Below are 26,146 nucleotides of genomic sequence, written 5' to 3'. Positions count from 1 at the left end.
TATATATATTTATATTTATATATATATATATATATGTATGTGTGTGTATGTATGTATATATATCTATGGTAATAAATGGAATCAGTGGCTTTTTTTTTTCTTTTTGTCATTTCTGTGATACTAGCTGAATGCTGGGGTTTATAATGGCGACTTTTCTCCACACGGCAGCTGAATGGATCCGTTTAGCTTCTTCTGCTTTGTCCTGTTTGCAGATGATGCAGCAGCTTTAACAGGAGTGTAATCTGGTTCAACGCTGATCTCAGTGAATACAACATGCTGTGGTACGAAGGAAAGGTATGACTAAGGTCTGTTTATTGTCTTTCACTATTAATATTCTGGATTAACTTGTTTAACTTGATCCAATTTGATGACTGATATCGTCATTTAGTTTTTGTCTAATCATTGTTTCCCACCCATTTCAACCCCAGCTTGTTGTTTACTTTTGTCTTGACTGCTTCTTGATACTGATGTTTTTTCCCCCCCATTATTATCTCATTTACACCTCCTTTGCCCTTTTCTTTAATCACAGACCTCATTTCTAGACAAATTAGGTAACTTTTAGAAATGGAACAACTGGAACGAAATATAAACACACATCAGGTCATCATTTCAGGTCTTCACTGAACAACCTCATTATATGTAGAAATTCTACACATATTTAACATTTTGATGCAGCAACACTGAAACAAAAAGTTGGGAAAAAAAAAAATCAAAGAAGGCAGATAGAATGTATCTAATCTACCTCAGGTGAGGGTGTCAGGATTGGGTATAAAAGGAGCATCAACTAAAGGTTTTAGTATTTCAAGCAAGGATGAGTTGTGACTCGATACTTTGATCCATCACAGAGTCATCGACAAGGTTAAAAAAAAAAAAAGCCCTCTCACTGCAGAATATTGGAAAAAGATTCAGAAAGTTTGTGAAAATTGCTTTGTGGCCTTTTGAACCCTCAGGCAGCACTGCAGAAGAAAACCATCATGGCAGTCACATGTACTTGCTTTGACCTCGGAGAACCATTTATAGAAGCTAAAAGTTCAAGATTTAAGTTTTAGCACCTTTTGGAAATGTTCCCAGCTTTTGTAAATGGACTTATCGCTGCCTGTCTCCATGTTGTTCATCTTCCACCCTCCTCTCTGTTTCTGTCACTTAGTTTATTCTGTTTCTGTCACTTAGTTTATTCTGTTTCTGTCATTTAGTTTTAGTTTATTCTGTTTCTGTCATTTAGTTTTAGTTTATTCTGTTTCTGTCATTTAGTTTTAGTTTATTCTGTTTCTGTCACTTAATTTTAATTTATTCTGTTTCTGTCACTTAGCTTTAGTTTATTCTGTTTCTGTCACTTAGTTTATTCTGTTTCTGTCATTTAGTTTTAGTTTATTCTGTTTCTGTCATTTAGTTTTAGGTTATTCTGTTTCTGTCATTTAGTTTTAGTTTATTCTGTTTCTCTGTTTTCATGTGAATAAACTGGTTGTCTTCCACCAGGTGTGGCTGATAGATGTCAGTCAGTCAGTGGAGCCCACTCACCCTCACGGTCTGGAGTTCCTCTTCAGAGACAGCAGAAACGTTTCCACGGTAACCACAGTTTTATATGGCTATAAGCTACAAAGAAAAGACTCTAACTCTGTTGATTATTATTCAATTTATTATTTATTATTCAATTTCTAAAACTTCCAGCTCCAAAACCCAAGTTTTATAGTAGGAAAGTTCATTTAGAGTAACAGAGGTACTTCTGGAGTAAATCTTTGTTCATTTTCAACAGGAAATGTAAACATTTAAAACAAATGTTTCCTGAATAAACTCAGTCTTTAACTAGCTCAACAAACAGACTTAATGTGAAGCAAGGCGACTCCAATCATCCCAGTAACTGTTTGATGCTGGAACAGGACTCGTCACCAGTTCTCTGAGCCGTTTCTGTTTAACATCCAGATGTTTTTGTTCTTCAGTTCTTCCAGAAGAGAGGCGTGAGCGAGGCGATGAGCGTCTACAACCTTTTCAATGCCGTCACTGGGCTGAACATCCCTGTTGGTGCTGAAGACGAGGCTGAGTTCATGGCTGAGGTACTTACAACTCCAGATCTGCTCACGTTTTTCATCACTGGATGAGTTAACCGGGAGAATCCAGTCAGACTGTTCAGACACCAGGTTTTGGGTTATATCAGTCTGATCCAGGTAAAATATGATTATAACACGGCTTCGTCTTTACTCCATCTGTCCTCTCTCGACAGATTGTGGCGTTGGAGAAGAGGAACGAAGATCACGTACAGAAACGAGGAAAGAAAACATTCCCGGTGGTCTCTGAAGGCGGCGGTCCTCCTTTAAAACCCGACGCTGACGACTAACATGATTTGCTTTCTAATCACGACCCTGCCGTGTCGAAGACCCCAAAAAGGACGACATGAACAGCGGAGGAGGCTTCTGGTACCTCCAACCCTCTCCATCCTGCCCCTTCAAGCCCCACCCACCACCTCCTGTTGACGGGCAGGACAGAGCGCCTCCAGGAGGAGGCATTACTGGATCAGAGCCGGCTGGGAGGCAACGACCCGGTTCCTCCTGCTTTGATTAGTGTGTCTGTAATGATTATAGCAGAAGTCCAAACATATGAAGCTTTTCCCGCAGGTTCCAGCTGAGGCTTGTTCAAACATTGCTAAAGATTTGGAGGAAGATTTGAGTAAAATTAGCTTCTGTCGCCATAGCAACGTTGAATTATCAGGAGCAGACAGCAGGAAAAAATAATTTCTTCAAGAATATGATCCTAAAAAGTGGTCATAATCCTTAGTTTGTGTAAACTCTAAACTTTATGACCTGCAGATGTGATATTTATTAACTTTGTCAAAAAAAGTTAACACAAGTGATTTAATCATAAACCAATTATTCTGATTAGAAACAAGACAACAACCGTAGGATGTTGGAAGCTGGATCATTTAAGCTCTTCGTACTCTGCGTGAACATAACGTTAAATGATGAAAAAGCCTAAGATGTTTGTGTTTGCTTTTTGTTTTTGTGAGATGGGGTGAAAAAAAAAATCAGGGAAAATGAAGTTCAAAGTGTGAAAGATATGTAAATGAATTAAGAGACTAAATTCAGCAGAGTTTCTTGCATGTCTTTAAATGTTAAATTTTAGAAACAGTTTGCAGTGCAAAAGCGTGCATTTTACATCATGATGTCAGTCTGATAAATCGGATTATTATGCGACTTTTGACTTTTTTTTTTGGCCAAAAATGTCAAGATTACATTTTTAATGTGCACATCCTTAAGAAACAAAAACTAAAACTGAAGTTGGTTTTTTGTGCTCAAGGAAATTAAAACTTGATTTAAACATAAAATGAGTCATTTATCATCTGTGTGAGCATATCAGGCATCTGACTTTCTACTAGAAATTGGCAGGCACGTGATAGATGTTAGGTCACACATAGACATATATACATAGACGCCTCATTGAGCGCTGGAGAGTGAACTAGCATCGTCGGCATATTGGATGGGTCTCCGCTTTCAGGTCTCGACACAGAGTCAACGTAGTTTTCCCACTAAACTGTTTTCTGTGGAACAATGTATATATATTACACACACACACACACACACAAAAACACTTTTCTACATAATTGGTTGATAATGTTAAAGTGAATAATCTACTAAATACAAATGATACATTTTACTCCAATGAGGTGTTTATGGAAAAATATGATTCACAATGAGAATTTTACATTGTGACATAATTACCTCTGCCAAGGAAATAATGGTTTTACCGGCTTTATTTGTTTGTTTGTGTTTAGGATAACTTAAAAAGTCATGGAAGGATTTTCATGAAATTTTCAGGACTTGTTGGAAGTGTAAAAAAAAAGAACTGATTTAACTTTGGTGGTGATCCAGATCACGTAACTTTTGAATTGCAGTTTTTAAACAATACTTTTTTTTTTTACTTTGTATAACTGTATCTCTATTTTGATAAATTAATAAATGTAAATAAAAGAAAGAGTCAACCGTAGTCAAGAGAAAGCCAGCAACTATTCCCGTATTTTGTTCTGCATACGGTTGCAATAACCGGCAAAAATACTGAAAGCAGATTGTGTGGGATTACATTTTACAAGGTTGAATAATGATTTATTTAACCAGATAAAAATAGATAAATACAAATGCATCAATAAACAATCAAACATGTTAGTATCAAATTCATTTATACATTTATTTATATAGGAGCTACTTTATGCCTTAGTTGAATAGCATTGTGAAAATATTTTAGCATAAAAGCACATTGTTCTTAATGTTTTACGTTGATCTGTATCATAACAATATCTCTGCCCTTTGTAACATACCAAACTGTGAGAAAAATCAGGTAAAAAGTCGTGAAATGTTTGTTGTGGTTTGGTCTACACCTTACAAATGCTTGGTCGACCTATCCAAGATAGCGGCGCGATGCAATGCGGGTCTATGTATATGATGTCTATGAGGTCACATGACGCAGTATTAAATCAAGTTTGTGTATCCGGCCTGGTTATTTCAGAGTAATATTTCATGGCAGCCCTAAATAGACTGTTGATATTCTAATGGCTGTCAAAAAACAATCAGTATTATCTTAGTAAATGTAATACTGCTGTTAAATAAAAAGTGGCTAAATATAATGCTCCTAAAATTGTTGCCAGAGCCAAAATGAAAATAAAGCTCTTGTTCTGAAGGCCGAGGCAGAAGTTTGCGCTCTTCCGCAGCGGCGGTCTGACTGTAGCTGAAACCACAGGCTGAAACGAGAGGAAAACTGCTGGTAAAGTCACGTCCAGGTGTGTGAGGATGACCGAGGAGCATTACCTGGAGCTGAGCGAGAACCCGGTTCAGTTTGAAAATGCCTCGAGCGTCAATAACGTCTTCTTCGATGAGGCTAACAAGCAGGTGAGTTAGCACGTTAGCATCGATTTCGCTAACAAACAAGTCAAAGTTCAACATGCTGACTTAAAGTTTGTTGCTTAATCTAAGATAAATAAGCATAGAGTGACCTGCTGGGGACAAAATGTACATTATTTTCTGTGTAGCTTTGAGTTTTACCTCTTTACTTCAAACTTAGTCAAACATTTTGTAAACAAAGTAACAGAAAATGATGATAAATCTGCATGTCAGGCTGTTTATTGTCATCAGCATCCACTGTCAAATGCACCTAAAGAAGACTTACCAGCATTAAAACTGGGCTTTGGATAACAGGGTGATGCATGTAAATAAACACTAACTAGATAAACCCTTCATAAAAGCTGTATCACCTGGCTTCATTCAGCAGGAATTATCTCTCCAGCTAAAATGAAGATTAGGAATAGTTTTAGGGGACAGCTTTTTCCGTTTCTGTTAGACAAACAAGTCAGATGTATGACTGTGTGTTCCCAACATGACAGCTTGCAGGACTGACAGCCTGGTGTTAGATATCACAAAGTAGACCCTTAGAGGTCTAATCTGACCCATCGATGCAATCAGTTGGTTTTTAATTGGCTTGAAATGATGTGTATGTTGATTTGTGTATGTAAAGTGTCGTGTGACAACATTGTTGTGAAGTGGCGCTATACAAATAAAGCTGAATTGAGTTGAGTTGAATTGAATTGAATTGAATTGGTACAAATTAACTTTACATGAAGGATTTAAGACCTTCTCAATCCAACCTCTCCATGCTTGTTCAAAGGGCATTAAAGGGCGTTTGATTAATTTATTATTGCGGGGAATATGCACTGATTTGTCATATTATGCCTTAATAATAAATACAGTTGTACTCATATTTATTCATACTCTTTCATTAAAGAAGGAAAAAAACAGCTGCCTGTGAAATAAGTTGAAATTGACTAAAGTAATAAAAATTAAAAAATTTTATTTAAAAAAAACAAAACAAAACATTACATTATTTTCTAATTCTGGTTCAATAGAAATATTTAAAAAAAAAAAAAAAAAAAAAAAAAGCAAACAATCCATCCATCAAAGTTGGGTCAGAGCTGGCTTATTGGTGGAAAAAGAAGACATACAGTTGTGCTCATATGTATTCATCCCCGTACATTAAAGAAAAGGCTGAATTTACATCACTCCTTTAAATAACTGGATACTTAAAAAAGGAACAATAACTAAAAATTTGCAAAAATATAATTTAGTAATATAAGACACTTTTTTCCCCCCATTTAATTGAGTTGAAGAAAGAAAAAAAAAAAACAAAAAAAAAAACAAGCAAACAAATTGGTCCTGGACAAATTAGAGCACTTTTCTGTTGAACAGTGGGACCAAACACCTGTCAACAGGTGCAGAAGTCTGACTGAGAGGAGCAGAAAACACCTGACTGGAGTGGAAACATTAAAGGATTGTTCAATAAAATATTAGTTTATGACTGATATGTAATAAATTATCTCATTTGTTTGCTTTTAAAAAAAAAATTCTATTGAACCAGAATTAGAAAATAGTGATTTTCATAAATTTTTTATTTATTATTACTTTAGTCAATTTCAGCTTATTTTACAGGCAGCTGTTTTTTTTCTTCTTCAATGAAAGGGTATGAATAAATATGAGCACAACTGTATTTATTATTAAGGCATAATATGACAAATCAGTGCATATTCCCTGCAATAATAAATTAATTAAACTCCCTTTAAAGTATTTTGAACAAGCATGGAGAGGTTGGATTGAGAAGGTTTTAAATCCTTCATGTAAAGTTAACTCGTACCACACAGTAAAAGTACTCCCTAGTACTTTTAACTAAGTTAGTTCCTTTATTATGAACCCTATTCAAGTTTATTTGGTTAAAATGCTTGCTTGTCTTTGGACACAATATTTGCTTTAAATTGAATTCAAATTATCCTAGCCTGCAAAATAATTAGTTGAAAAATGCTCAAAATCCATATTGGGGACTAAAAATACATAGTTTGTCTTCTAAACTGGTTCGATTAGAAGTACAAAGTAGTATTTCTCTGTAACATCGAGTTAAGACAAAGGAAAGAAGGTGATGGCAGCAGAAATAAATATGAGGAAAATGTGTTTGTGAACCATGATGATAGAAACTCAAAGTAGCGTTCGTTGGGGTGGGAAATGGAATAAAAAAGAAAAAAATCCAATATCTGGATTTTTTGCTTCACACTTTTAAGATAGATTGTTTTTCTTTGTTTGTTAAAAAAACAATTTTATTTTTAAATAAATAAAAATAATCTATTCTAAATTCTTTTGTCATTTTTATTGTTTTTATTGATTTTTTTCCTTGTCTTCTAGGACATTATAGCAGCAGAGTGATGGTCTGGCTACTGTGTTGTTTTTTCCTCACTGAAATCGAGAAAAATGACGAGCAATAAAAAAGTTTTATACCTTTTGTCTTTGTTTTTAGTCAACAAAAATCCGCAAAATCGAAGAATCATGAGAATCACAATTTAAATCTAATCAGCATCCATAAATCGAAATCGAATCGGGATAAAAGCACATCGTCACAGCCCGAATAGTTAGTAGGTGGTAAAGAAGTACAACTTTTAAGGTCTCATAAATAACATTTTGTATGTTAAATGTCATAGACCAAATCGTTTACTTTTACATGGTTATTTGCATCGTATTTGGTTGCAAATGGAAGTTTTGTAGTTTTCATTTTGCTCAGGTCAAAGTTGTGACCTCATGCTGGTCTATAATTAGAAAGGAGGCCCTCTCTCCCGGCGGGGTTGACAGGAGGTGCTCTGTAAAGCTGCCAGGACAGCGCATCGCTTTGTTTTTTTACTGCCCTGCTTTCTGCCTGCAGGTGTTCGCAGTGCGTTCAGGTGGAGCCACAGGTGTGGTGGTCAAAGGCCCAGATGACAAGAGCAGCGTTGCCTTCAGGTGCGTCGGCTCACTCAGGAATTTCAGATTGTTTGTTCTGAACTTGATACCAGAAATGCTTCACATTGAGCAGAACTAAAACAGAGAAGGAAAATTTGCTCCTGCATTGCAGGTTTTTCCCAGATTACAGTCTTATTGTAGAATTTATTTGTTTATTTATTTTTTATTTTTTATTTCACAATTATTAAATTATTTAGTTGTTATTATTTTACCTGTTGCGATTGACTTTAAGTTTATTATTTTGTATTTATTGATATTTTAGTATTGTAACATTGTTTTTATTTATTCTGTGCAGCACTTTGGAAATTGTTTACATTTATATATTATGACAAATAAAGTGGATTCAATATTTAATCCTGGTTGGAAGTATATTTTCAGTCCATATAGGTCTAAAAGAACACATTTAATGGACATAAACATGCTGATTTTTTATGTGTGGAGTTGTGGGTGTGATTTTTGTTTCCCTGCACAGGATGGATGATAAAGGAGAGGTGAAATGCATCAAGTTCTCTATTGGAAATAAGATCCTAGCTGTACAGAGAACCTCAAAGTCTGTGGTGAGTCTGGCACAGTTTACTGATGTTTACTCATTCACACCTTTTAATTCAGCTCACACATAAATGAAATGAGGGTTTTTGTTGTTTGACCAGCATGTTAAATCAGATTGTAAAAGAAAAAATAAAGAAAATATTATGAAAGTCTTTGATTTCAGTTCAGCTTTTTGCTGCTAAAATAGTGTAAACAACTTGATTGATGTGTTATGTTTAACATCTGTTATCATTAAAACTGCATGATGGACACAACTCATCCTGTTTGCAGGACTTCATCAACTTCATACCCGACTATCCGCACACAGAGTTCACACAGGAATGTAAGGTCAGTCTGCGATTAGATGTCTGAATCCGACCGCAAGCGGAGGCTGTTCCTGTCCTTAAACCGTGTGTGTTGTTCTGCAGACGAAGAACGCAAATGTGTTGGGTTTCTGTTGGACCAGCTGGAACGAAATAGTCTTCATAACCGACCAGGGAATCGAGTTTTACCAGGTAAACCAAAGAGGTCGCTGAAACGGTAGGTGAAGAGTCTGACTGGACGAACTGGAGCATCTTCCTCATGAAGAAATAAATGTCTGTCTGTTGGTGTTGGTGTGGACAGGATGGATGTTTCCTGTGTTTAGATGGGAAATAGTGTCCATGTGGAGACTGCAGGTCCTGTTGAGACTTTCCCAGAAATGGACTCTTTCCTGAGATTTTGCTGACGTGTTTTTACAACAAAGATATATGGAGAGAAATTTGTTCCTTTATTATCAAAACAAATAAGTTAGATTTGAAACTAAAACTGATTTTTGAGAGTAAAAAAAAAAATAAAAAAAATAAAAATGCACTAGATATCTTTTTATCCACAACCAGTCATACATTTACAATACTCCCACTTTAAATCACAGCCCAAGTTTTAGATGCCGCACCCTGAAATTCTCTCACTGGTTGAGCTACTCTGCTCAGGCCATGATGAGCAGACAACCATGTCCCTGCTAATCAGTGTGCTTAGAGCAGCAAGCAGGGCGTTATAATTCATTACTTGTGTTATTGTAAATGTATGGCTGGTTGTGGCCAACGATATGTAGTGCAGTTGATAACTTTTGGGACAGATTTCAAGACCAACAGGCTGTCAACTTCCCTGCAAGCAGGAGAGAAATGGGTGAAATGCAGAAGGCGGAGCTAGTGCCGGAGCCAGGTGAAACCAACCAATAGAAACTCTGCTCTCATTCACCAGCGCAGGCCCCGCCCATCAAACGCAGTTAAATTCGCAACCAAAACTTTCGACGTTGCAAGCAAAGAGGACTGATTTACAAATAAAACTTTCAACCTTGTAACCAAATGTTTTTAACTGTAAAGAGGACTTATTTTTATGCTCAATAGTTGTAATTTTTGACTTAGAAACATTAGTTTTGATTGAAGTTGGAGAAGTATGCTTTCTCAAATATATATTTTTTTATTGGAACCTAATTTGATCGCTACAAAAAAAAAAAAAGATTCTCACTTTTTTTATTTGCTCTCAAAAATAATTTTTGGTTTCAAATCTAACTTCTTTGATTGGATAATAAAGACACAAATTTCTCTCCATAGAGATACAGTTCGACACTTCAATGTTTGTTCATAGCAGCTGCTTGCAGTGGGTCACATGACTGACTTGGCCCCTCCCCTTTTATAACAGTGGAGGGGGCGCAGTGGCAGAAATGTGGGACTTGTGACTTGTGGGAAATAAAGTTTCAAATTTGCTGAAGAAAACAACAAAAACACCTTCAGGTGACAAATGACTTGTCTGAATGATGCAGCTGTTGTTCTGAACCACATCACAACATGTTACATTATACACACATTATACCACACATCACATCACAACATGTTACATTATACACACATTATACCACACATCACATCACAACATGTTACATTATACACACATTATACCACACATCACATCACAACATGTTACATTATACACACATTATACTCCACATCACATCACAACACGTTACATTATACACACATTATACCACACATCACATCACAACATGTTACATTATACACACATTATACCACACATCACATCACAACACGTTACATTATACACACATTATACTACACATCACATCCCAACACGTTACATTATACTACACATCACATCACAACATGTTACATTATACACACATTATACTACACATCACATCACAACACGTTACATTATACACACATTATACCACACATCACATCACATGTTACATTATACACACACTATACCACACATCACATCACATGTTACATTATACACACATTATACCACACATCACATCACAACACGTTACATTATACACACATTATACCACACATCACATCACATGTTACATTATACACACATTATACCACACATCACATCACAACACGTTACATTATACACACATTATACTACACGTCACATCACAACATGTTACATTATACACACATTATACCACACATCACATCACAACATGTTACATTATACACACATTATACCACACATCACATCACATGTTACATTATACACACATTATACCACACATCACATCACAACACGTTACATTATACACACATTATACTACACGTCACATCACAACATGTTACATTATACACACATTATACCACACATCACATCACAACATGTTACATTATACACACATTATACTACACGTCACATCACAACATGTTACATTATACACACATACTACACATCACATCACATGTTACATTATACACACATTATACCACACATCACATCACAACATGTTACATTATACACACATTATACTACACATCACATCACAACATGTTACATTATACACACATTGTACTACACATCACATCACAACATGTTACATTATACACACATTATACCACACATCACATCACATGTTACATTATACACACATTGTACTACACATCACATCACAACATGTTACATTATACACACATTATACCACACATCACATCACAACATGTTACATTATACACACATTGTACTACACATCACATCACAACATGTTACATTATACACACATTATACCACACATCATATCACAACATGTTACATTATACACACATTATACCACACATCACATCACAACACGTTACATTATACACACATTATACTACACGTCACATCACAACATGTTACATTATACACACATTATACTACACGTCACATCACAACATGTTACATTATACACACATTATACCACACATCACATCACAACATGTTACATTATACACACATTATACCACACATCACATCACAACATGTTACATTATACACACATTATACTACACATCACATCACAACATGTTACATTATACACACATTATACTACACATCACATCACAACATGTTACATTATACACACATTATACTACACATCACATCACAACATGTTACATTATACACACATCATACTACACATCACATCACAACACGTTACATTATACACACATTATACTACACATCACATCACAACACGTTACATTATACACACATTGTACTACACAGCACATCACAACACGTTACATTACACACACATTGTACTACACATCACATCACAACACGTAACATTATACACACATTGTACTACACATCACATCACAACACGTTACATTATACACACATTATACTACACATCACATCACAACACGTTACATTATACACACATTGTACTACACATCACAACATGTTACATTATACCACACATCACATCACAACATGTTACATTATACACACATACTACACGTCACATCACAACATGTTACATTATACACACATACTACACATCACATCACATGTTACATTATACACACATTATACCACACATCACATCACAACATGTTACATTATACACACATTATACTACACATCACATCACAACACGTTACATTATACACACATTATACCACACATCACATCACAACATGTTACATTATACACACATTATACTACACGTCACATCACAACATGTTACATTATACACACATCATACTACACATCACAACACGTTACATTATACACACATTGTACTACACATCACATCACAACATGTTACATTATACACACATTATACCACACATCACATCACAACATGTTACATTATACACACATTATACTACACGTCACATCACAACATGTTACATTATACACACATCATACTACACATCACAACACGTTACATTATACACACATTGTACTACACATCACATCACAACATGTTACATTATACACACATTATACCACACATCACATCACAACATGTTACATTATACACACATTGTACTACACATCACATCACAACATGTTACATTATACACACATTATACCACACATCACATCACAACACGTTACATTATACACACATTATACTACACGTCACATCACAACATGTTACATTATACACACATCATACTACACATCACATCACATGTTACATTATACACACATTATACCACACATCACATCACAACACGTTACATTATACACACATTATACCACACATCACATCACAACATGTTACATTATACACACATTATACTACACGTCACATCACAACATGTTACATTATACACACATTATACCACACATCACATCACAACATGTTACATTATACACACATTATACCACACATCACATCACAACATGTTACATTATACACACATTATACCACACATCACATCACAACATGTTACATTATACACACATTATACTACACGTCACATCACAACATGTTACATTATACACACATTATACTACACGTCACATCACAACATGTTACATTATACACACATTATACCACACATCACATCACAACATGTTACATTATACACACATTATACCACACATCACATCACAACATGTTACATTATACACACATTATACTACACATCACATCACAACATGTTACATTATACACACATTATACCACACATCACATCACAACATGTTACATTATACACACATTATACCACACATCACATCACAACACGTTACATTATACACACATTATACCACACATCACATCACAACACGTTACATTATACACACATTATACTACACATCACAACACAACACGTTACATTATACACACATTATAGTACACATCACATCACATGTTACATTATACACACATTATACTACACATCACATCACATGTTACATTATACACACATTATACTACACATCACATCACATGTTACATTATACACACATTATACTACACATCACATCACAACACGTTACATTATACACACATTATACTACACAAAAAATCCTTAACATATCTATATTTTATAGACTTCATCGATATGATGTGATAATGACTTTTTTCTACTTTGTTTACATAATGAGCTGAACAGTTCACAGAAATTAAATCTGAATTAAAAACTCAGTGAGTAGAATCAGCTGATAAGATTGTTTTTTTTTCACAACAAAATGCCAAAAAAAAGACATAAACATAAAGAATTGTGTCTCACCATTTTTACTGCCAGTTACAGAATTAGTCCATGTTGTAAAACTAAAGCGATCATGTGTCTGGTGTCCTGATGTCAAACCAAACATGTTCACTCTGCTGCGCAAAGATCTGATCACAACAGCTTCATCATAAACCTCCAGCCATTGTCTCTCTCTCTGTGTGTGTGTGTGTGTGTGTGTGTGTGTGTCTCAGGTGTTTCCAGACAAGCGCTGTCTGAAGCTGCTGAAGAGTCAGAGCATCAATGTGAACTGGTACCAGTACTGTCCAGAGACGGCCGTCATCCTGCTGTCCACCACGGTGCAGGGCAACATCCTGCAGCCCTTCGCCTTCAGAGTGAGCATCGTCTTCGTCGTACACACACGCATGTCGTCGTGTGAATATTTATTTCTCAGTGTTTAACTTTCAGAACGGCACCATGTCCAAGATGTCCAAGTTTGAGATCGAGCTGCCGGTCGTCCCCAAACCCGCCAAACTCAGCCTGTCTGAGAGAGACATCGCCATGGCAACCATGTAGGTCGGATCGAACTGCTTGTTTGATTGTGTACCTTGATTAAAAACGTCTCACCCGGCGTGTGTGCGTGCTTGTGTGTGTGTGTGTGTGTGTGTGTGTGTGTGTGTGTGTGTGTTTGCAGCTACGGTCAGCCGTACATGATGTACCTGAAGCATCACTCCAGGACAGCCAACAGTCCCAGTGCTGAGGTGGTGCTCTACCACTTACCAAGGTGAACACACACACACACACACCAGCTGGTTAATGCTGACAGAATCCGATCAGCGTTGTGAGATCAGGAGGTGTGTGTGTGTGTGTGTGTGTGTGTGGACCGTGTGTGTGTTGCTTAACTCTTCGTTTACAGGGAAGGAACGTGTAAGAAGAGTCACGTGTTGAAGCTGAACACGACGGGGAAGTTCGCTCTCAACATTGTGGACAACCTGGTGGTGGTTCATCACCAGAGCTCGCAGGTGTGTGTACACACACACACACACACACACACACACACAGAGCGTCTCATTACAGCCACACCCCCCTACAGGTGAGTAATTGTGTTGTTTCCACTGTGTGTGTCAGACGTCGCTGATCTTTGACATTAACCTGAAGGATCCAGACTCCGCTGTCAACACACACCAGCCGGTTCTGCCTGCCCGGTCCATACACCCCTACAGGATACCGCTGTCAGGTACACACACACACACACACACACACACACACACCTGTGTGAACAGCATGGAGTTTAAACACCTCTCTGAGTTTTGTTGTTTGTGTGTTTCCAGGTCCAGCTGTTGTTCCCTCTCAGCCTCCAGTTCCATGTCAGCTTTGTATCCTTCTGATGCACGTTGTGTTTTATCAGACTGTGTGTGTGTGTGTGTGTGTGTGTGTGTGTGTGTGTGAGAGAGTCATCGGTGCCGTTCATCTTCCTGACTTTCGCTCCAGACTCTTCCTCCTGGAGTGTCTTCCAGCCTGACATCATCATCAGTGCCAGTGAAGGTTTGTGAAACAAGCTGTTGCAGCTGGTTCCTTTCCGATGGCGATTAGGGCGCCATCTACTGGACGGGCGTCTGCATAGCATGCTAATATATTAGCATCAAAACAGCTGGAAAGCTGTTGTCTTCAGTCTTTGTTTACATTTATTTTCTCCGCAGTGAGTTAAATGTGTAACAGAATCAAAGGTCAATAACAGGAAAATGTGAGATACTGTATTTTTTTTTCTTGGTGTTTATTTATCAGTACAATAACACTTTGAGCTGCGATGGACTTTCAGCCTTTCGCCTAAAAGACTGCTGGGATATGCTCCAGTTTCCCCGCAACCCTGAATCGGATTAAGTGGTTGGGAAAATGAATGAATGAAGAACACTTTGAGCTTTAAAACGGAGGTCCTGCTTTGTTTGATAAAAGTTAGAGCACATTTGGGTTCAGTATCGCCTATAAAGCAGCATAGACGGGGTCTGGATCCCATCGCAGGTTACCTGCGAACACACTCAACATGTTTCTGTCTTTCACTGCAACTTCAATGTCCTGCTGTACTTTTCAGTTCTGTCCCAGGAGCTGCAAGTTGTCAACACATCCCTGCAACAACACACCTGACTCCCTCCCGTGGGCTCACCATCTGCAGGAGGAGCCGTAGGGGTCGGGTGCAATGTGAGCTGAGCGGCAGCAAGGGGCGGGGACCCTGGCGGTCCGATCCCCGGCTGCAGAAGCTGGCTCTAGGGACGTGGAACGTCACCTCTCTGGTGGGGAAGGAGCCTGAGCTTGTGCGCGAGGTTGAGCGGTTCCTGCTAGATATAGTTGGACTCACCTCGACGCATGGCTTGGGCTCTGGAACCAGAACCCTCGAAAGGGGCTGGACTTTCTTCCACTCTGGAGTTGCTCATGGTGAGAGGCGCCGAGCAGGTGTGGGCATTCTCATCAGCCCCCAGCTTGGTGCCTGCACGTTGGGGTTTACCCCGGTGGATGAAAGGGTAGTTTCCCTCCGCCTCCGGGTGGGGGGACGGGTCCTGACTGTTGTCTGTGCTTATGCACCGAACAGCAGATCAGAGTACCCACCCTTTCTGGGGTCCTTGGAGGGAGTGCTGGAGGGTGCTCCTTCTGGGGACTCCATTGTTCTGCTGGGGGACTTCAATGCTCACGTGGGCAATGACAGTGAGACCTGGAGGGGAGTGATTGGGAGGCATGGTCCCCCCCCTCTGAACCCAAATGGTGTTTTGTTATTGGACTTCTGTGCTCGTCATGGATTGTCCATAACGAACACCATGTTCCAGCATAAGAGTGTCCATATGTACACCTGGCATCAGGATTCTCTGGGCCGCAGTTCAATGATCGACTTTGTAGTCGTATCGTCAGAGGGCTAGAGGGATTATATCTCTCGGCTGGCCTGGGAACGCCTCGGGACCCCCCCGCAGAGTTGGCAAATGTGGCTGGGGAGAGGGAAGTCTGGGCTCCCCTGCTTAGGCTGCTGCCCCCGCGACCCGACCCCGGATAAGCAGCAGAAGATGAAGATGAAAAACACACCTGACTCAAATGAGCGAGCCGTAGTGCAGAACTTCACTCGCTGTTGGATCCATTTAGTTTGGGTCGGGTATGTTGTAGCAGGGAAACATTGAGCTGAAGAGCCCTGCTTTACAGGCTGGTGAGCCATCCTCACAATGACACCTCGGAAATTTCTTCTCTGACCAGCAACGATGTCCTCGTCTGTTTTTCTGCACGACTCTTCCTCTGCTGGACTTCTCCAACACGCCCCTTCTGCACACAAAGCCACCAGCAGTAACATGCAGATGTGATGCAAAGCTGGTACAGTTTTGACATGATGTCTTAAGAAAAGAGACGATATTTAGGGAAATTTACGACTAATTGAGCTGTTAAATACTCAACCAATGAATTGATTGTGCAGTTGTGAAGTATTTATACCTGTAGTGGCACCTGAAGCTACTGGATCCACTCTGAGATAAAAACACGTGTATCTGGAAGAGTTTTGGCTCTTTTAGTTGCTCTGCTGGTCTTCACCACTAGATGCCAGTAATCCGTAAACACGGGACCTTATTATGTACAATCAGATTTTTACATTTGATCATGTTAGTGCAGTGTTATCATTGTGGACTGCTATAAGGAAGGAGCATCATTTAACAGTCGTCGTATGAAGTATGCGCTTTGTAAACACGTTAAGTCTTTGCCTGGTGGGCAGGTAAACCCACCTGGTCCATTTACAGTCCTACTATTAAAGTATAAATACACACACTGCTTTACTTTGATTAATGGAAGGGGCTGAGGAGGGTGTGTGTGTTCTGCAGCGATGTGGTCACCTCAGCAAACACAAACCAGATGCAGAAAGATAAAGATTCATAAATCATTTTACATTTAGTTCTTCTGAAATGCTTCACATGTACAGTTGTGCTCATATTTATTCATCCCCTTTCATTAAAGAAGGGAAAAAAAACAGCTGCCTGTAAAATGAGCTGAAATTGACTAAAGTAATAATAAATAAAAATTTTATGAAAATCATGACATTATTTTCTAATTCTGGTTCAATAGAAATATTTTCTTTAAAAAGCAAACAAATAAGATAATTTATTACATATTACATCACTCATAAACTAATATTTAGTTGAACAATCCTTTAATGTTTCCGCTCCAGTCAGGTGTTTTCTGTTCCTCTCAGTCAGACTTCTGCACCTGTTGACAGGTATTTTGTCCCACTGTTCAACAGAAAAGTCTCTAATTTGTCCAGGACACATTAGCAAATTTTTATGCTGCAAAAACTGAAATCTAAGTAAGATTAAAAATCTTAAATTGAGTACACATATGCTTATTTTTTTTAAAGGTAAGATAATTCTTAGTTTTTATGCCAGAGAATTCCTCTTGTTTTGAGAGTATTTTTTACTGGTTTTGGGAAGTCTTCTCAAGCCAAATTTTCTTGTTCTGTTGGCAGATAATTTATCTTATTTTAAGCAACATTTACCTCATTTTTGTATATCTTTTCTTGTTTTTTAAGGCTGAGTTTTTGCAGTGTAGCTATTGTTCCTTTTTTAAGTCTCCAGTTATTTGAGTGACTGTTGTAAATTCAGCCTTTTCTTTAATGAAAGTGGACGAATACATATGAGCACAACATGTAAATGTACTTAACATGTACTTAACAGCAGCATGTTGCTGAAAACTGGACAAGTTTGACACTCGGCGTCCTTTTTTTTTTTTTTTTTTTTTTTTTAACGATTGCTTGAACTGTAAGTTTGACAGGCTGTCTCCACGGTAACAGAAATGACCGCGTACACGTCTGCTGTCTGTGTGTCAGGTTACCTGTGGTACCTGCAGGTGAAGTTGCCTCCAACGGTCAACCTGCTGCAGGATAAAGGAAAACTGATGGACTTCCTGTTACGGCGGAGAGACTGCAAGATGGTCATCCTGTCTGTGTGTTCGCAGAGTACGTCTTAGTGTTTAAACGTTTGTCAATAAATCAAATTGTTTCCATGAAGCTGAATACGTCTTGTCTCACAGTTCTGGAGTGCGGGGAAAAGGGGAGTCTTCCTGTCGTGGCGACTGTCTTCGACAAACTCAACCAGGTGTACAAAGGTTACCTGGAGGCGGAGCAGAGCTACACTGCAGTGAGTGGCGCTCGTCTCGGTTACATCACGAGTCGGCGAGGACATCTCTGACATGGAGTGTGTTGTGTTTATAGGCGATGGAGTCTGGTCCAAGCCGAGGCAACGCCGCCCAGAAGCGTCCAGTCCGGACACAGGCGGTCATTGACCAGTCGGATATGTACACACACGTCCTGTCGTCATTCACAGAGAGGAAGGTACACACACGTTGAGATGTTCAACCTTCAGAGGGAAACAAGCTGCTAAAGTTGCTTCACCTGGAATATTTTGTCAGATTTTCCTTTAATTATAGTTCAAACCAACAAAAATCAGATTAATGTATGTGTTGTTTTTTTTTTTGTGGCAGTTTTGGTTCATTGTTTTTATTAAACGGATGTTTTTCTGACCACCAGCAGCGTCCGTCTGCTAAATGACGGGAGAAAATTGTTCATATTTGATCTAAATGGGACCTAAAAGTTGAAGCTGACGGTGATGGCAGACGGGAAGGCGTCATGAAGTTAAAACATGAGATAACATTCAAGCATTTCCCATCTGTTTGCTCATGTAGAAAGATGATAAGAAATAAGGCACTTAAAATATGTGACTTAAGTCAGGGACAATCGGCGTTCGAGTGCCAACTAGAAGGACAAAAATCAGCGCCGTGGCGTTGCCTAATGGCCCTTTTCCATCGGGATCAGCTTGTCTCAACTTAACTCGCCTCGACTCAGTTTGTAGGCTTTTGTACCTGTTTACCGGTACTTTATATGTAACTCCTCAGCCCAGGTTCGAAGCGAGCTGAGTCGGGTTGTGTGTGACATTGCCATTGGTCAGGGGCGCGGCCAATCAGAGATCAGGGAGTGACATCACTGGAAGAGCGACTCCAACTCATAAGTTGTTTACATTACATAACAAGCAATGGTGCAACAAAAGTCTGTTCCATGGTCCAACATGGAGGTGGAGACGTTTCTTTGCTTGGTTGCTGAGGAAAGGATACAGAAGGAACTAGATGGAGCGACACGAAATGAAAATATCTTTCCAACTCAATGGCTACGGCTAGCATCAGAGTTTTCTGTCGCGAGAAGCTGAAAAAGATCAAAAGTGACTATCGGCAGGTCAAGGACCACGATGGTCGGAGTGGATCAAACAGACTGGAAGTGGTTCCAACAAATGGATACGATTTCTGGTCAGCGACCAGCGAGACGCAGACCAGGTAGCAGATTGCCTCTAGGTCCTGTGTTGCTATAGAGCTTGTCGTGCACAACACTGACATCACAGCGATTTCACACAAACCCCGCCCCTTTTAAACCTGGTACTAAACTGTAATGGAAAAGAAACAGGACCAAGCTGAGACGAGTCGGGGCGAGTTAAGTTGAAACAAGCTGATACTAGAGACATTAGCTCCTAATTTAGATAGGAAGATATCAACCATGAGAACCTTGACTGCAACGCATCTTCCCACCACCTGGTGGCGATAATGCACCAGTCAGATGTTTAACAAGCTGCTAGCAGCTAACCAGTTACAGAGAAGTGGAAATAATGCACGGTACAATCCAGTCATTGATGACAGTTTTAGAAATGCAGATGATGAGGCAAAACTGTGTGTGGAGGGTTTAGTTCACGCTAGCGCTGAAGCATTCAGGGCTAAACGGCATCTAGATACTGAACAAGCAATAAAAGAAGAAAATTAGCTACAAATGCAGAAAATGTTTGTCGCATTGCTTACAGCTAAATTTTTTTTTGTAAATTTAAATAAGTAATTTAAATGTTTTTTTATTTGTAGAAGTAAACTATCAATCTATGTGTATTTATTTTATTATTTTAGATCATTTTATTGACCTAATTTCCCTTTTTTTTTTTTTTTTTTACATCATTTATTCATTCCTTTTTTGCTGTAGCTAAATATAACAATTTGTATTTCTTGTGTCAATAAGCTGACTTGCACTTAGAAGTTTGTTCTTGTATCAGCTTGATTTTAGTTAATTATTTTTAGCATCTTGTTGTCTGTGCAGTTTCACACATAAGTAATTTAATAAATGTCTCAGTTAGGATCTCATCGTACGTCGTCATGTATATGAAAAGGTTTTAGCTTTTAAACTGCAAGTGTATTTGGTTTAGTTATTGAATACGCATTAAAGCAGGACAGTGTTATAATATACTGGTTGGCCAGGTTGTACTGGAAAATTTGGCCTCATTAACTAAAAAAGATGAAGATCTTTATATAAGGCATGACTTCAGTGTAATTCTCTCTGCTGCTTGAATATCTCATCAAATAATTGTCTCATTCTTTAATTTGAGTAATGTTGTATCAAATACCTGTTTGAAAATCACATCAGATCAGAAAACAGATGAAAAGCATGAAAACAGATGTTTGTCACCACTGTGTGTCCTGCAGGGCGTCTCCCATAAATTCATCATCGCTGTGTTGATGGAGTACATCCGCTCTCTGAACCAGAACCAGATCACAGTCCAGGTAAAGCCGAGCAGAGTGACACCTCCTTGTTCTCATCTTTGATCCTCGGTTCTGGTTGTTTAGCGTCATAAAGTCTGTTCTGATTGTTTTTCTGGTGGTCTCTCTCAGCATTACCTCTACGAGCTGGTGATCAAGACGCTGGTGCAGCACAACCTGTTTTACATGCTGCACCAGTTCCTGCAGTATCACGTCCTGAGTGACTCCAAACCACTGGTGAGTTCATGTCTGAAACTGGTTCTGAACTGGTTTTTTTCAGGTCTTTAATGTTAGTCGTTAGCTAAACGTTTGAAGGAGGGTGTTTGCTAACCGGTACCAGACACCGTCACAGCTGGAGAAAGTTTTTTTTTTTAGTGAAATCCAAAGTAACACAACCTTCACAGCAGGCTGCGTTGGCTGTGTTGACACAGCTTGTAGCGAGACATCAGATGGACGTCAAAGATCTTCTGAAATTCAGAGTTTCCTGCCTTTTATTTAAAAAAGAAAAAAAACTGGATGCGAACACAAAAACATTCAACACATTCAGCATCAAACATGGCTGAATCTGAAGTGATGGACTTCCAGTGTGCTTACAAACAGGAGAGAAAAGAAATCTGTTGGCAAGAATCTGGCGATACGATATTTGTCATGATAGAATATATCGCGATATATCAGGATACTATAAGCATATACTATAATACTATAATATATTGCCGTTTTTCTTTACTAGTAAACACTGAACGCTGTTGCATGCTTGACATCAACTTACTGAATAAAAACAGAATAAAACCGTGATCTTTGTGTACAAGGTGAATAAAGAAATAAAAATCTGCCTAATCAGTAAAAATAGGCTTTTGAATATCGATATATTGTCACACACAATATTGCGATATTTTGATATTTTCTTACACCTACTGGAAAGCAGAGGGATTTTCAGACAGATATACTTGCTGCTAAAGGAGCCAAAAGAAAATTTAACTGTTTGGATATGCATTTTTTGTGTCTTTCATGATCACAGTTAATCATGTTTAATTATTAAGGTTAGTGTGTACTCCACATTTTATCCCTATTAACATTCAGAAGCAACTTGCAGCTAGCAACGATGCTACTGACCCACAGAAAGGTTCGGTGGGTCAGCAACCAAACATCAGTTTATTAGACCTGAACTTCTTGCCATACAGTTAAGAACTGAAGAGGCCTTTTGGATGAGAGCAAAGAAGTTTTAAAGAGACCAAAAGAAGTCGAGCTGCCTTAAAATTCAAGCTCTTAGGAGGGTTACCATCACCTGGGTGGCAGATAATGCACACCAGCTACATAAGTTTCTGACCTTAAACTGTGTTTCTGACTCATTCTGATGGCACAATGACATTTATTATTCACATTACTGGAGTTGTCCTAATCCTACAACATCCTGAGGCTGAGAAACCGCACTTCACAACTTTTTACGCAGCCCAGATCATCATGTTAAAGCTGCATTTTACTGAAATGGATCAGTGTCACATGAAAGCAACGGGCTGTTTTAACACGCACCGTGACTGAGTCTGCTAAATAACACAAGAGGACATTGTCAGAGAAACAAAGACAGAAGACAAAAGATTAAAAAAAATAAGAAGTTTCTTTATCAGGTTGACTTTTACAGGCTGCAGAGAGCTCAGAGAAGAGCCAGGATGAAGGTGGGTACTGGATTAGACGTCAGTAGGGGGGAAACCTGTGAGAAGATCTACCAAATTTCAGTGTGGCTTTAAACTAAGCACATGCTCCCAGTTCCTCCTCTGCTCACATGGTCGACTTATTAAAACTTAGACTTCACTGTGTTTTCTCAAACTACAGGCTGCAATAAACATATTTGGCTCTGAATTTTCCAAAGAGAGGTGTCTGTAACCTGTCAGAGGCTAAATGTAACACAACAGGTTCATTAAAATAAGTGAATATGTCCAGCTCAACATCTCACCATGACTGACTGAGGCTCCGTCAAACTACAGCTCCTGTTTAATATCTCAGCTGATTATTTCAGCGTTGAGCCAGATGAACCCTTTATTTACCCTCCAGCTAATTAGCATGTGTTCTCCTCAGTCCTGTGTTTCATTGGTGTGTGTTTGCTGATCTCAGGCCTGTTTGCTTCTGTCTCTGGAGAGCACGTATCCTCCTGCACACCAGCTGTCTCTGGACATGTTGAAGGTAAAACAGCTGTAAAGATTATATCAATGTCAGGCGTAAATCACCTTTTATCACCTTTTACATGGTGTTGAAGTTTGTGGTTGTGTGTTTTGCAGCGTCTGTCAACAGCCAACGACGAGATTGTGGAGGTTTTGCTGTCGAAGCAGCAGGTTCTGGGCGCGCTCAGATTCATCCGCAGCGTCGGTACGTTCATTATCCCAAACCATCGAGTCATGTTCAGAAGATTAAACTGGTTCAGTGATTGATAAAGAAGAGTTAGAGTTCAGCTCATAAACTTCAGAGTGGATCTTCTTAACAGCAGCTCAGTTTGTTCAGAAGTCATTAAAGCTGCAGTTTATGGAATCAGTGGTTTTTCCCTGAGCAGGAGGCCACGACAACGTCTCTGCACGGAAGTTTCTGGATGCGGCGCGTCAGACTGGAGACCAGATGCTGTTCTACACCGTTTTCAGGTCGTTCCAGCAGAGGAACCAGCGGCTCAGAGGGAGCCCCGCCTTCAACCCTGGTGAATGCACACACACATTCTTATTCCCAGATTTCCCACCAGTTTTCTCAGGAATTTTCCTCTGTTGAAAACGAAAAGTGAGAGCAGACATCAGCTGAGGCTTTAGTAAGAGTTGCAGCGACATAAACAACACACATCTTGTGTAACGAGCCGGTTGGCACGCGAGAACCACAAGTCAGTTCCTCTACATCTCGGGACCCAAAACGGGACGTTCTGAACATCTTCAACACAGATACTAGTGGTTATTGGTTTGATCATATTTCTGTTCATTTGAGTTTATTCATTTCTGACATTGAGTTTCCCTTCTGGGATTAATAAAGTATTTTTCATTTCATTTCATTAAAATTTTTACAGAATTCTTCTATGTCTGACCACAAGTCGCCCATTTCCCCACCTGTGCATGTGTTTTGGTTGTGTTTACACAAGATGCCATGCACTGAACCCACGGAGCAGTTGACCTTATATTGTCCGCTTCCTGTGTTTGGTCCACTTGAAACGGACCCAGACCTGTATGAAGGCCGACAGAGTCTGCTTCTTTGGTACGAATCAGAATTTGTTTGCACATTCACATTGCCCAAAATGAAGCAGACTTCCAGAAGAAAAGTAGGGATGGCTCAATAGTTCAGTAGGCTCAATACCAACCGTGTGAACTCGTACTTGATATTAATAAAAGTGTACCGATACCACACTAGTCAACGCTGATGACACTCAGCTTTTCCTCTCCTTTCCTCCAGATGACACAACCGTCTCAATGAGAATATCAGCTTGCCTTGCTGATATCTCTGCATGGATGAAGGCTCGCCACCTTGAGCTCAATCTGTCTAAGACAGAGCTCATTGTCTGTCCAGCCAATCCTTCCTTACATCTGCAAATAAGTGTGACGCTCAACTCCATCACACTTGTTCCTACATCTGCTGCCTGGAATCTTGGTGTCATGATGGTTGACCAGTTGACCTTTAAGGTCCATGTTACCTCGGTTGCCTGTACCTGTCGATATGCTCTCTACAACATCAAGAGAATTAGACCATACCTGACAGAACAGACAACTCAGCTTTTGGTTCAGGCTCTGGTCATCTCACGCATCGATTACTGCAATTCCCTACTGGCAGGTCTGCCTGCATGCTCGATCAAACCTCTGCAGATGATCCAGAACGCCGCAACGCGTCTTGTTTTCAACCCACCCCAACAAGCTCATGTCACTCCGCTGCTAGTCGCACTTCACTGGCTTCCAGTTGCAGCACGCATCAAAGTTAAAGTTTTGCTTCTGGCTTTGTGGTTTTATAACAAAGTTCAACATACTCAACCAAGTTTGATTTAGTTATGACTTCATCAGGTTAAGATACTGCAGACTATACGGCTGATAAGGGCATGAAGGATCAACTCTGAAACACAAACCATTTGCAGCTGACGTCCGTTAACGTGATAGTCTAACTGAGCTTCTGCTGCGTGTTTGCAGGAGAGCACTGCGAGGAGCACGTTGTCCACTTCAAGCAGCTGTTTGGGGAGCAGGCACTGATGAAATCCTCCACTGTGTGAACTTCCAGGAACTACAAATCCATCAAGAAGCTCCTCTGATGCTGCAGACGCCATGCAGGACCCAAATGTTCCTGTTAGGAACTCCACAGTGTACAACATGCACCCATAGCTGTAACTCTGCACCCTGCTCCGTTTAAAAACTGATCTGCTTCCATCTAATGATCTGTAACCAGGAAACTTGCATGAACAACATATAAAGACTCTACCTGGTGCACAGTGAAGCTCATGTATTGATTTTGTAATAAAAAGTCAGTGTGTTTTCATAAATCTGCTCTATACTGTATGAAATGTTTTTATTGCTGTAATATGGCTAAAATAAAATGTAGTCTGTTCATGACAAATATCCCCCACTAATGATTTACAATTTAAGAATTCAATTTCTTTTCAACACAAATGTTTAATCAGCCAATCACACGGAGGCAACTCGGTACACTTAGTCATCTAGACATGGTGGTGATGACTTTTACTTTAAGTTAAAACTGAGCAACAAAATGAGGAAGAGAAGAGATTTAGGTTACTTTGAACATTGCGTGGCTACTTGTGATTTGGGATTTTCTCAACACAACCTGTTTGCAGAGAATAACAGG

General features: G+C 39.1%; 2 protein-coding genes across 2 annotated transcripts; both read left to right on the top strand.

Moving 5' to 3' along the window:
- The first annotated feature begins 209 nt into the window (after nucleotides 1-209).
- Nucleotides 210-3,298, top strand: LOC306770807 (serine/threonine-protein kinase RIO3-like). The gene is made up of 4 exons (XM_079259774.1): nucleotides 210-294; nucleotides 1,477-1,566; nucleotides 1,938-2,051; nucleotides 2,219-3,298. Exons 1-4 carry the CDS (start codon nucleotides 274-276, stop codon nucleotides 2,330-2,332), a joined length of 339 nt encoding a protein of 112 aa, XP_079115900.1. The 5' UTR covers nucleotides 210-273; the 3' UTR covers nucleotides 2,333-3,298.
- Nucleotides 3,299-4,725: 1,427 nt separating this feature from the next.
- rmc1 (regulator of MON1-CCZ1) lies at nucleotides 4,726-25,894 on the top strand. Its single transcript, XM_079260107.1, has 21 exons — nucleotides 4,726-4,871; nucleotides 7,714-7,790; nucleotides 8,263-8,347; nucleotides 8,610-8,666; nucleotides 8,747-8,833; nucleotides 14,026-14,166; nucleotides 14,240-14,343; nucleotides 14,466-14,555; nucleotides 14,688-14,793; nucleotides 14,900-15,008; nucleotides 15,103-15,147; nucleotides 15,263-15,316; nucleotides 18,612-18,740; nucleotides 18,815-18,921; nucleotides 18,996-19,115; nucleotides 21,290-21,367; nucleotides 21,476-21,580; nucleotides 23,453-23,521; nucleotides 23,617-23,704; nucleotides 23,886-24,023; nucleotides 25,480-25,894. Exons 1-21 carry the CDS (start codon nucleotides 4,773-4,775, stop codon nucleotides 25,557-25,559), a joined length of 1,968 nt encoding a protein of 655 aa, XP_079116233.1. The 5' UTR covers nucleotides 4,726-4,772; the 3' UTR covers nucleotides 25,560-25,894.
- The last annotated feature ends 252 nt before the right edge of the window (nucleotides 25,895-26,146 follow it).

This window comes from Telmatherina bonti (assembly GCF_933228915.1).
Source record: "Telmatherina bonti genome assembly, chromosome: 20".
NCBI classification, from domain to species: domain Eukaryota; kingdom Metazoa; phylum Chordata; class Actinopteri; order Atheriniformes; family Telmatherinidae; genus Telmatherina; species Telmatherina bonti.
This window is presented reverse-complemented; position numbering and strand designations above follow the sequence as displayed.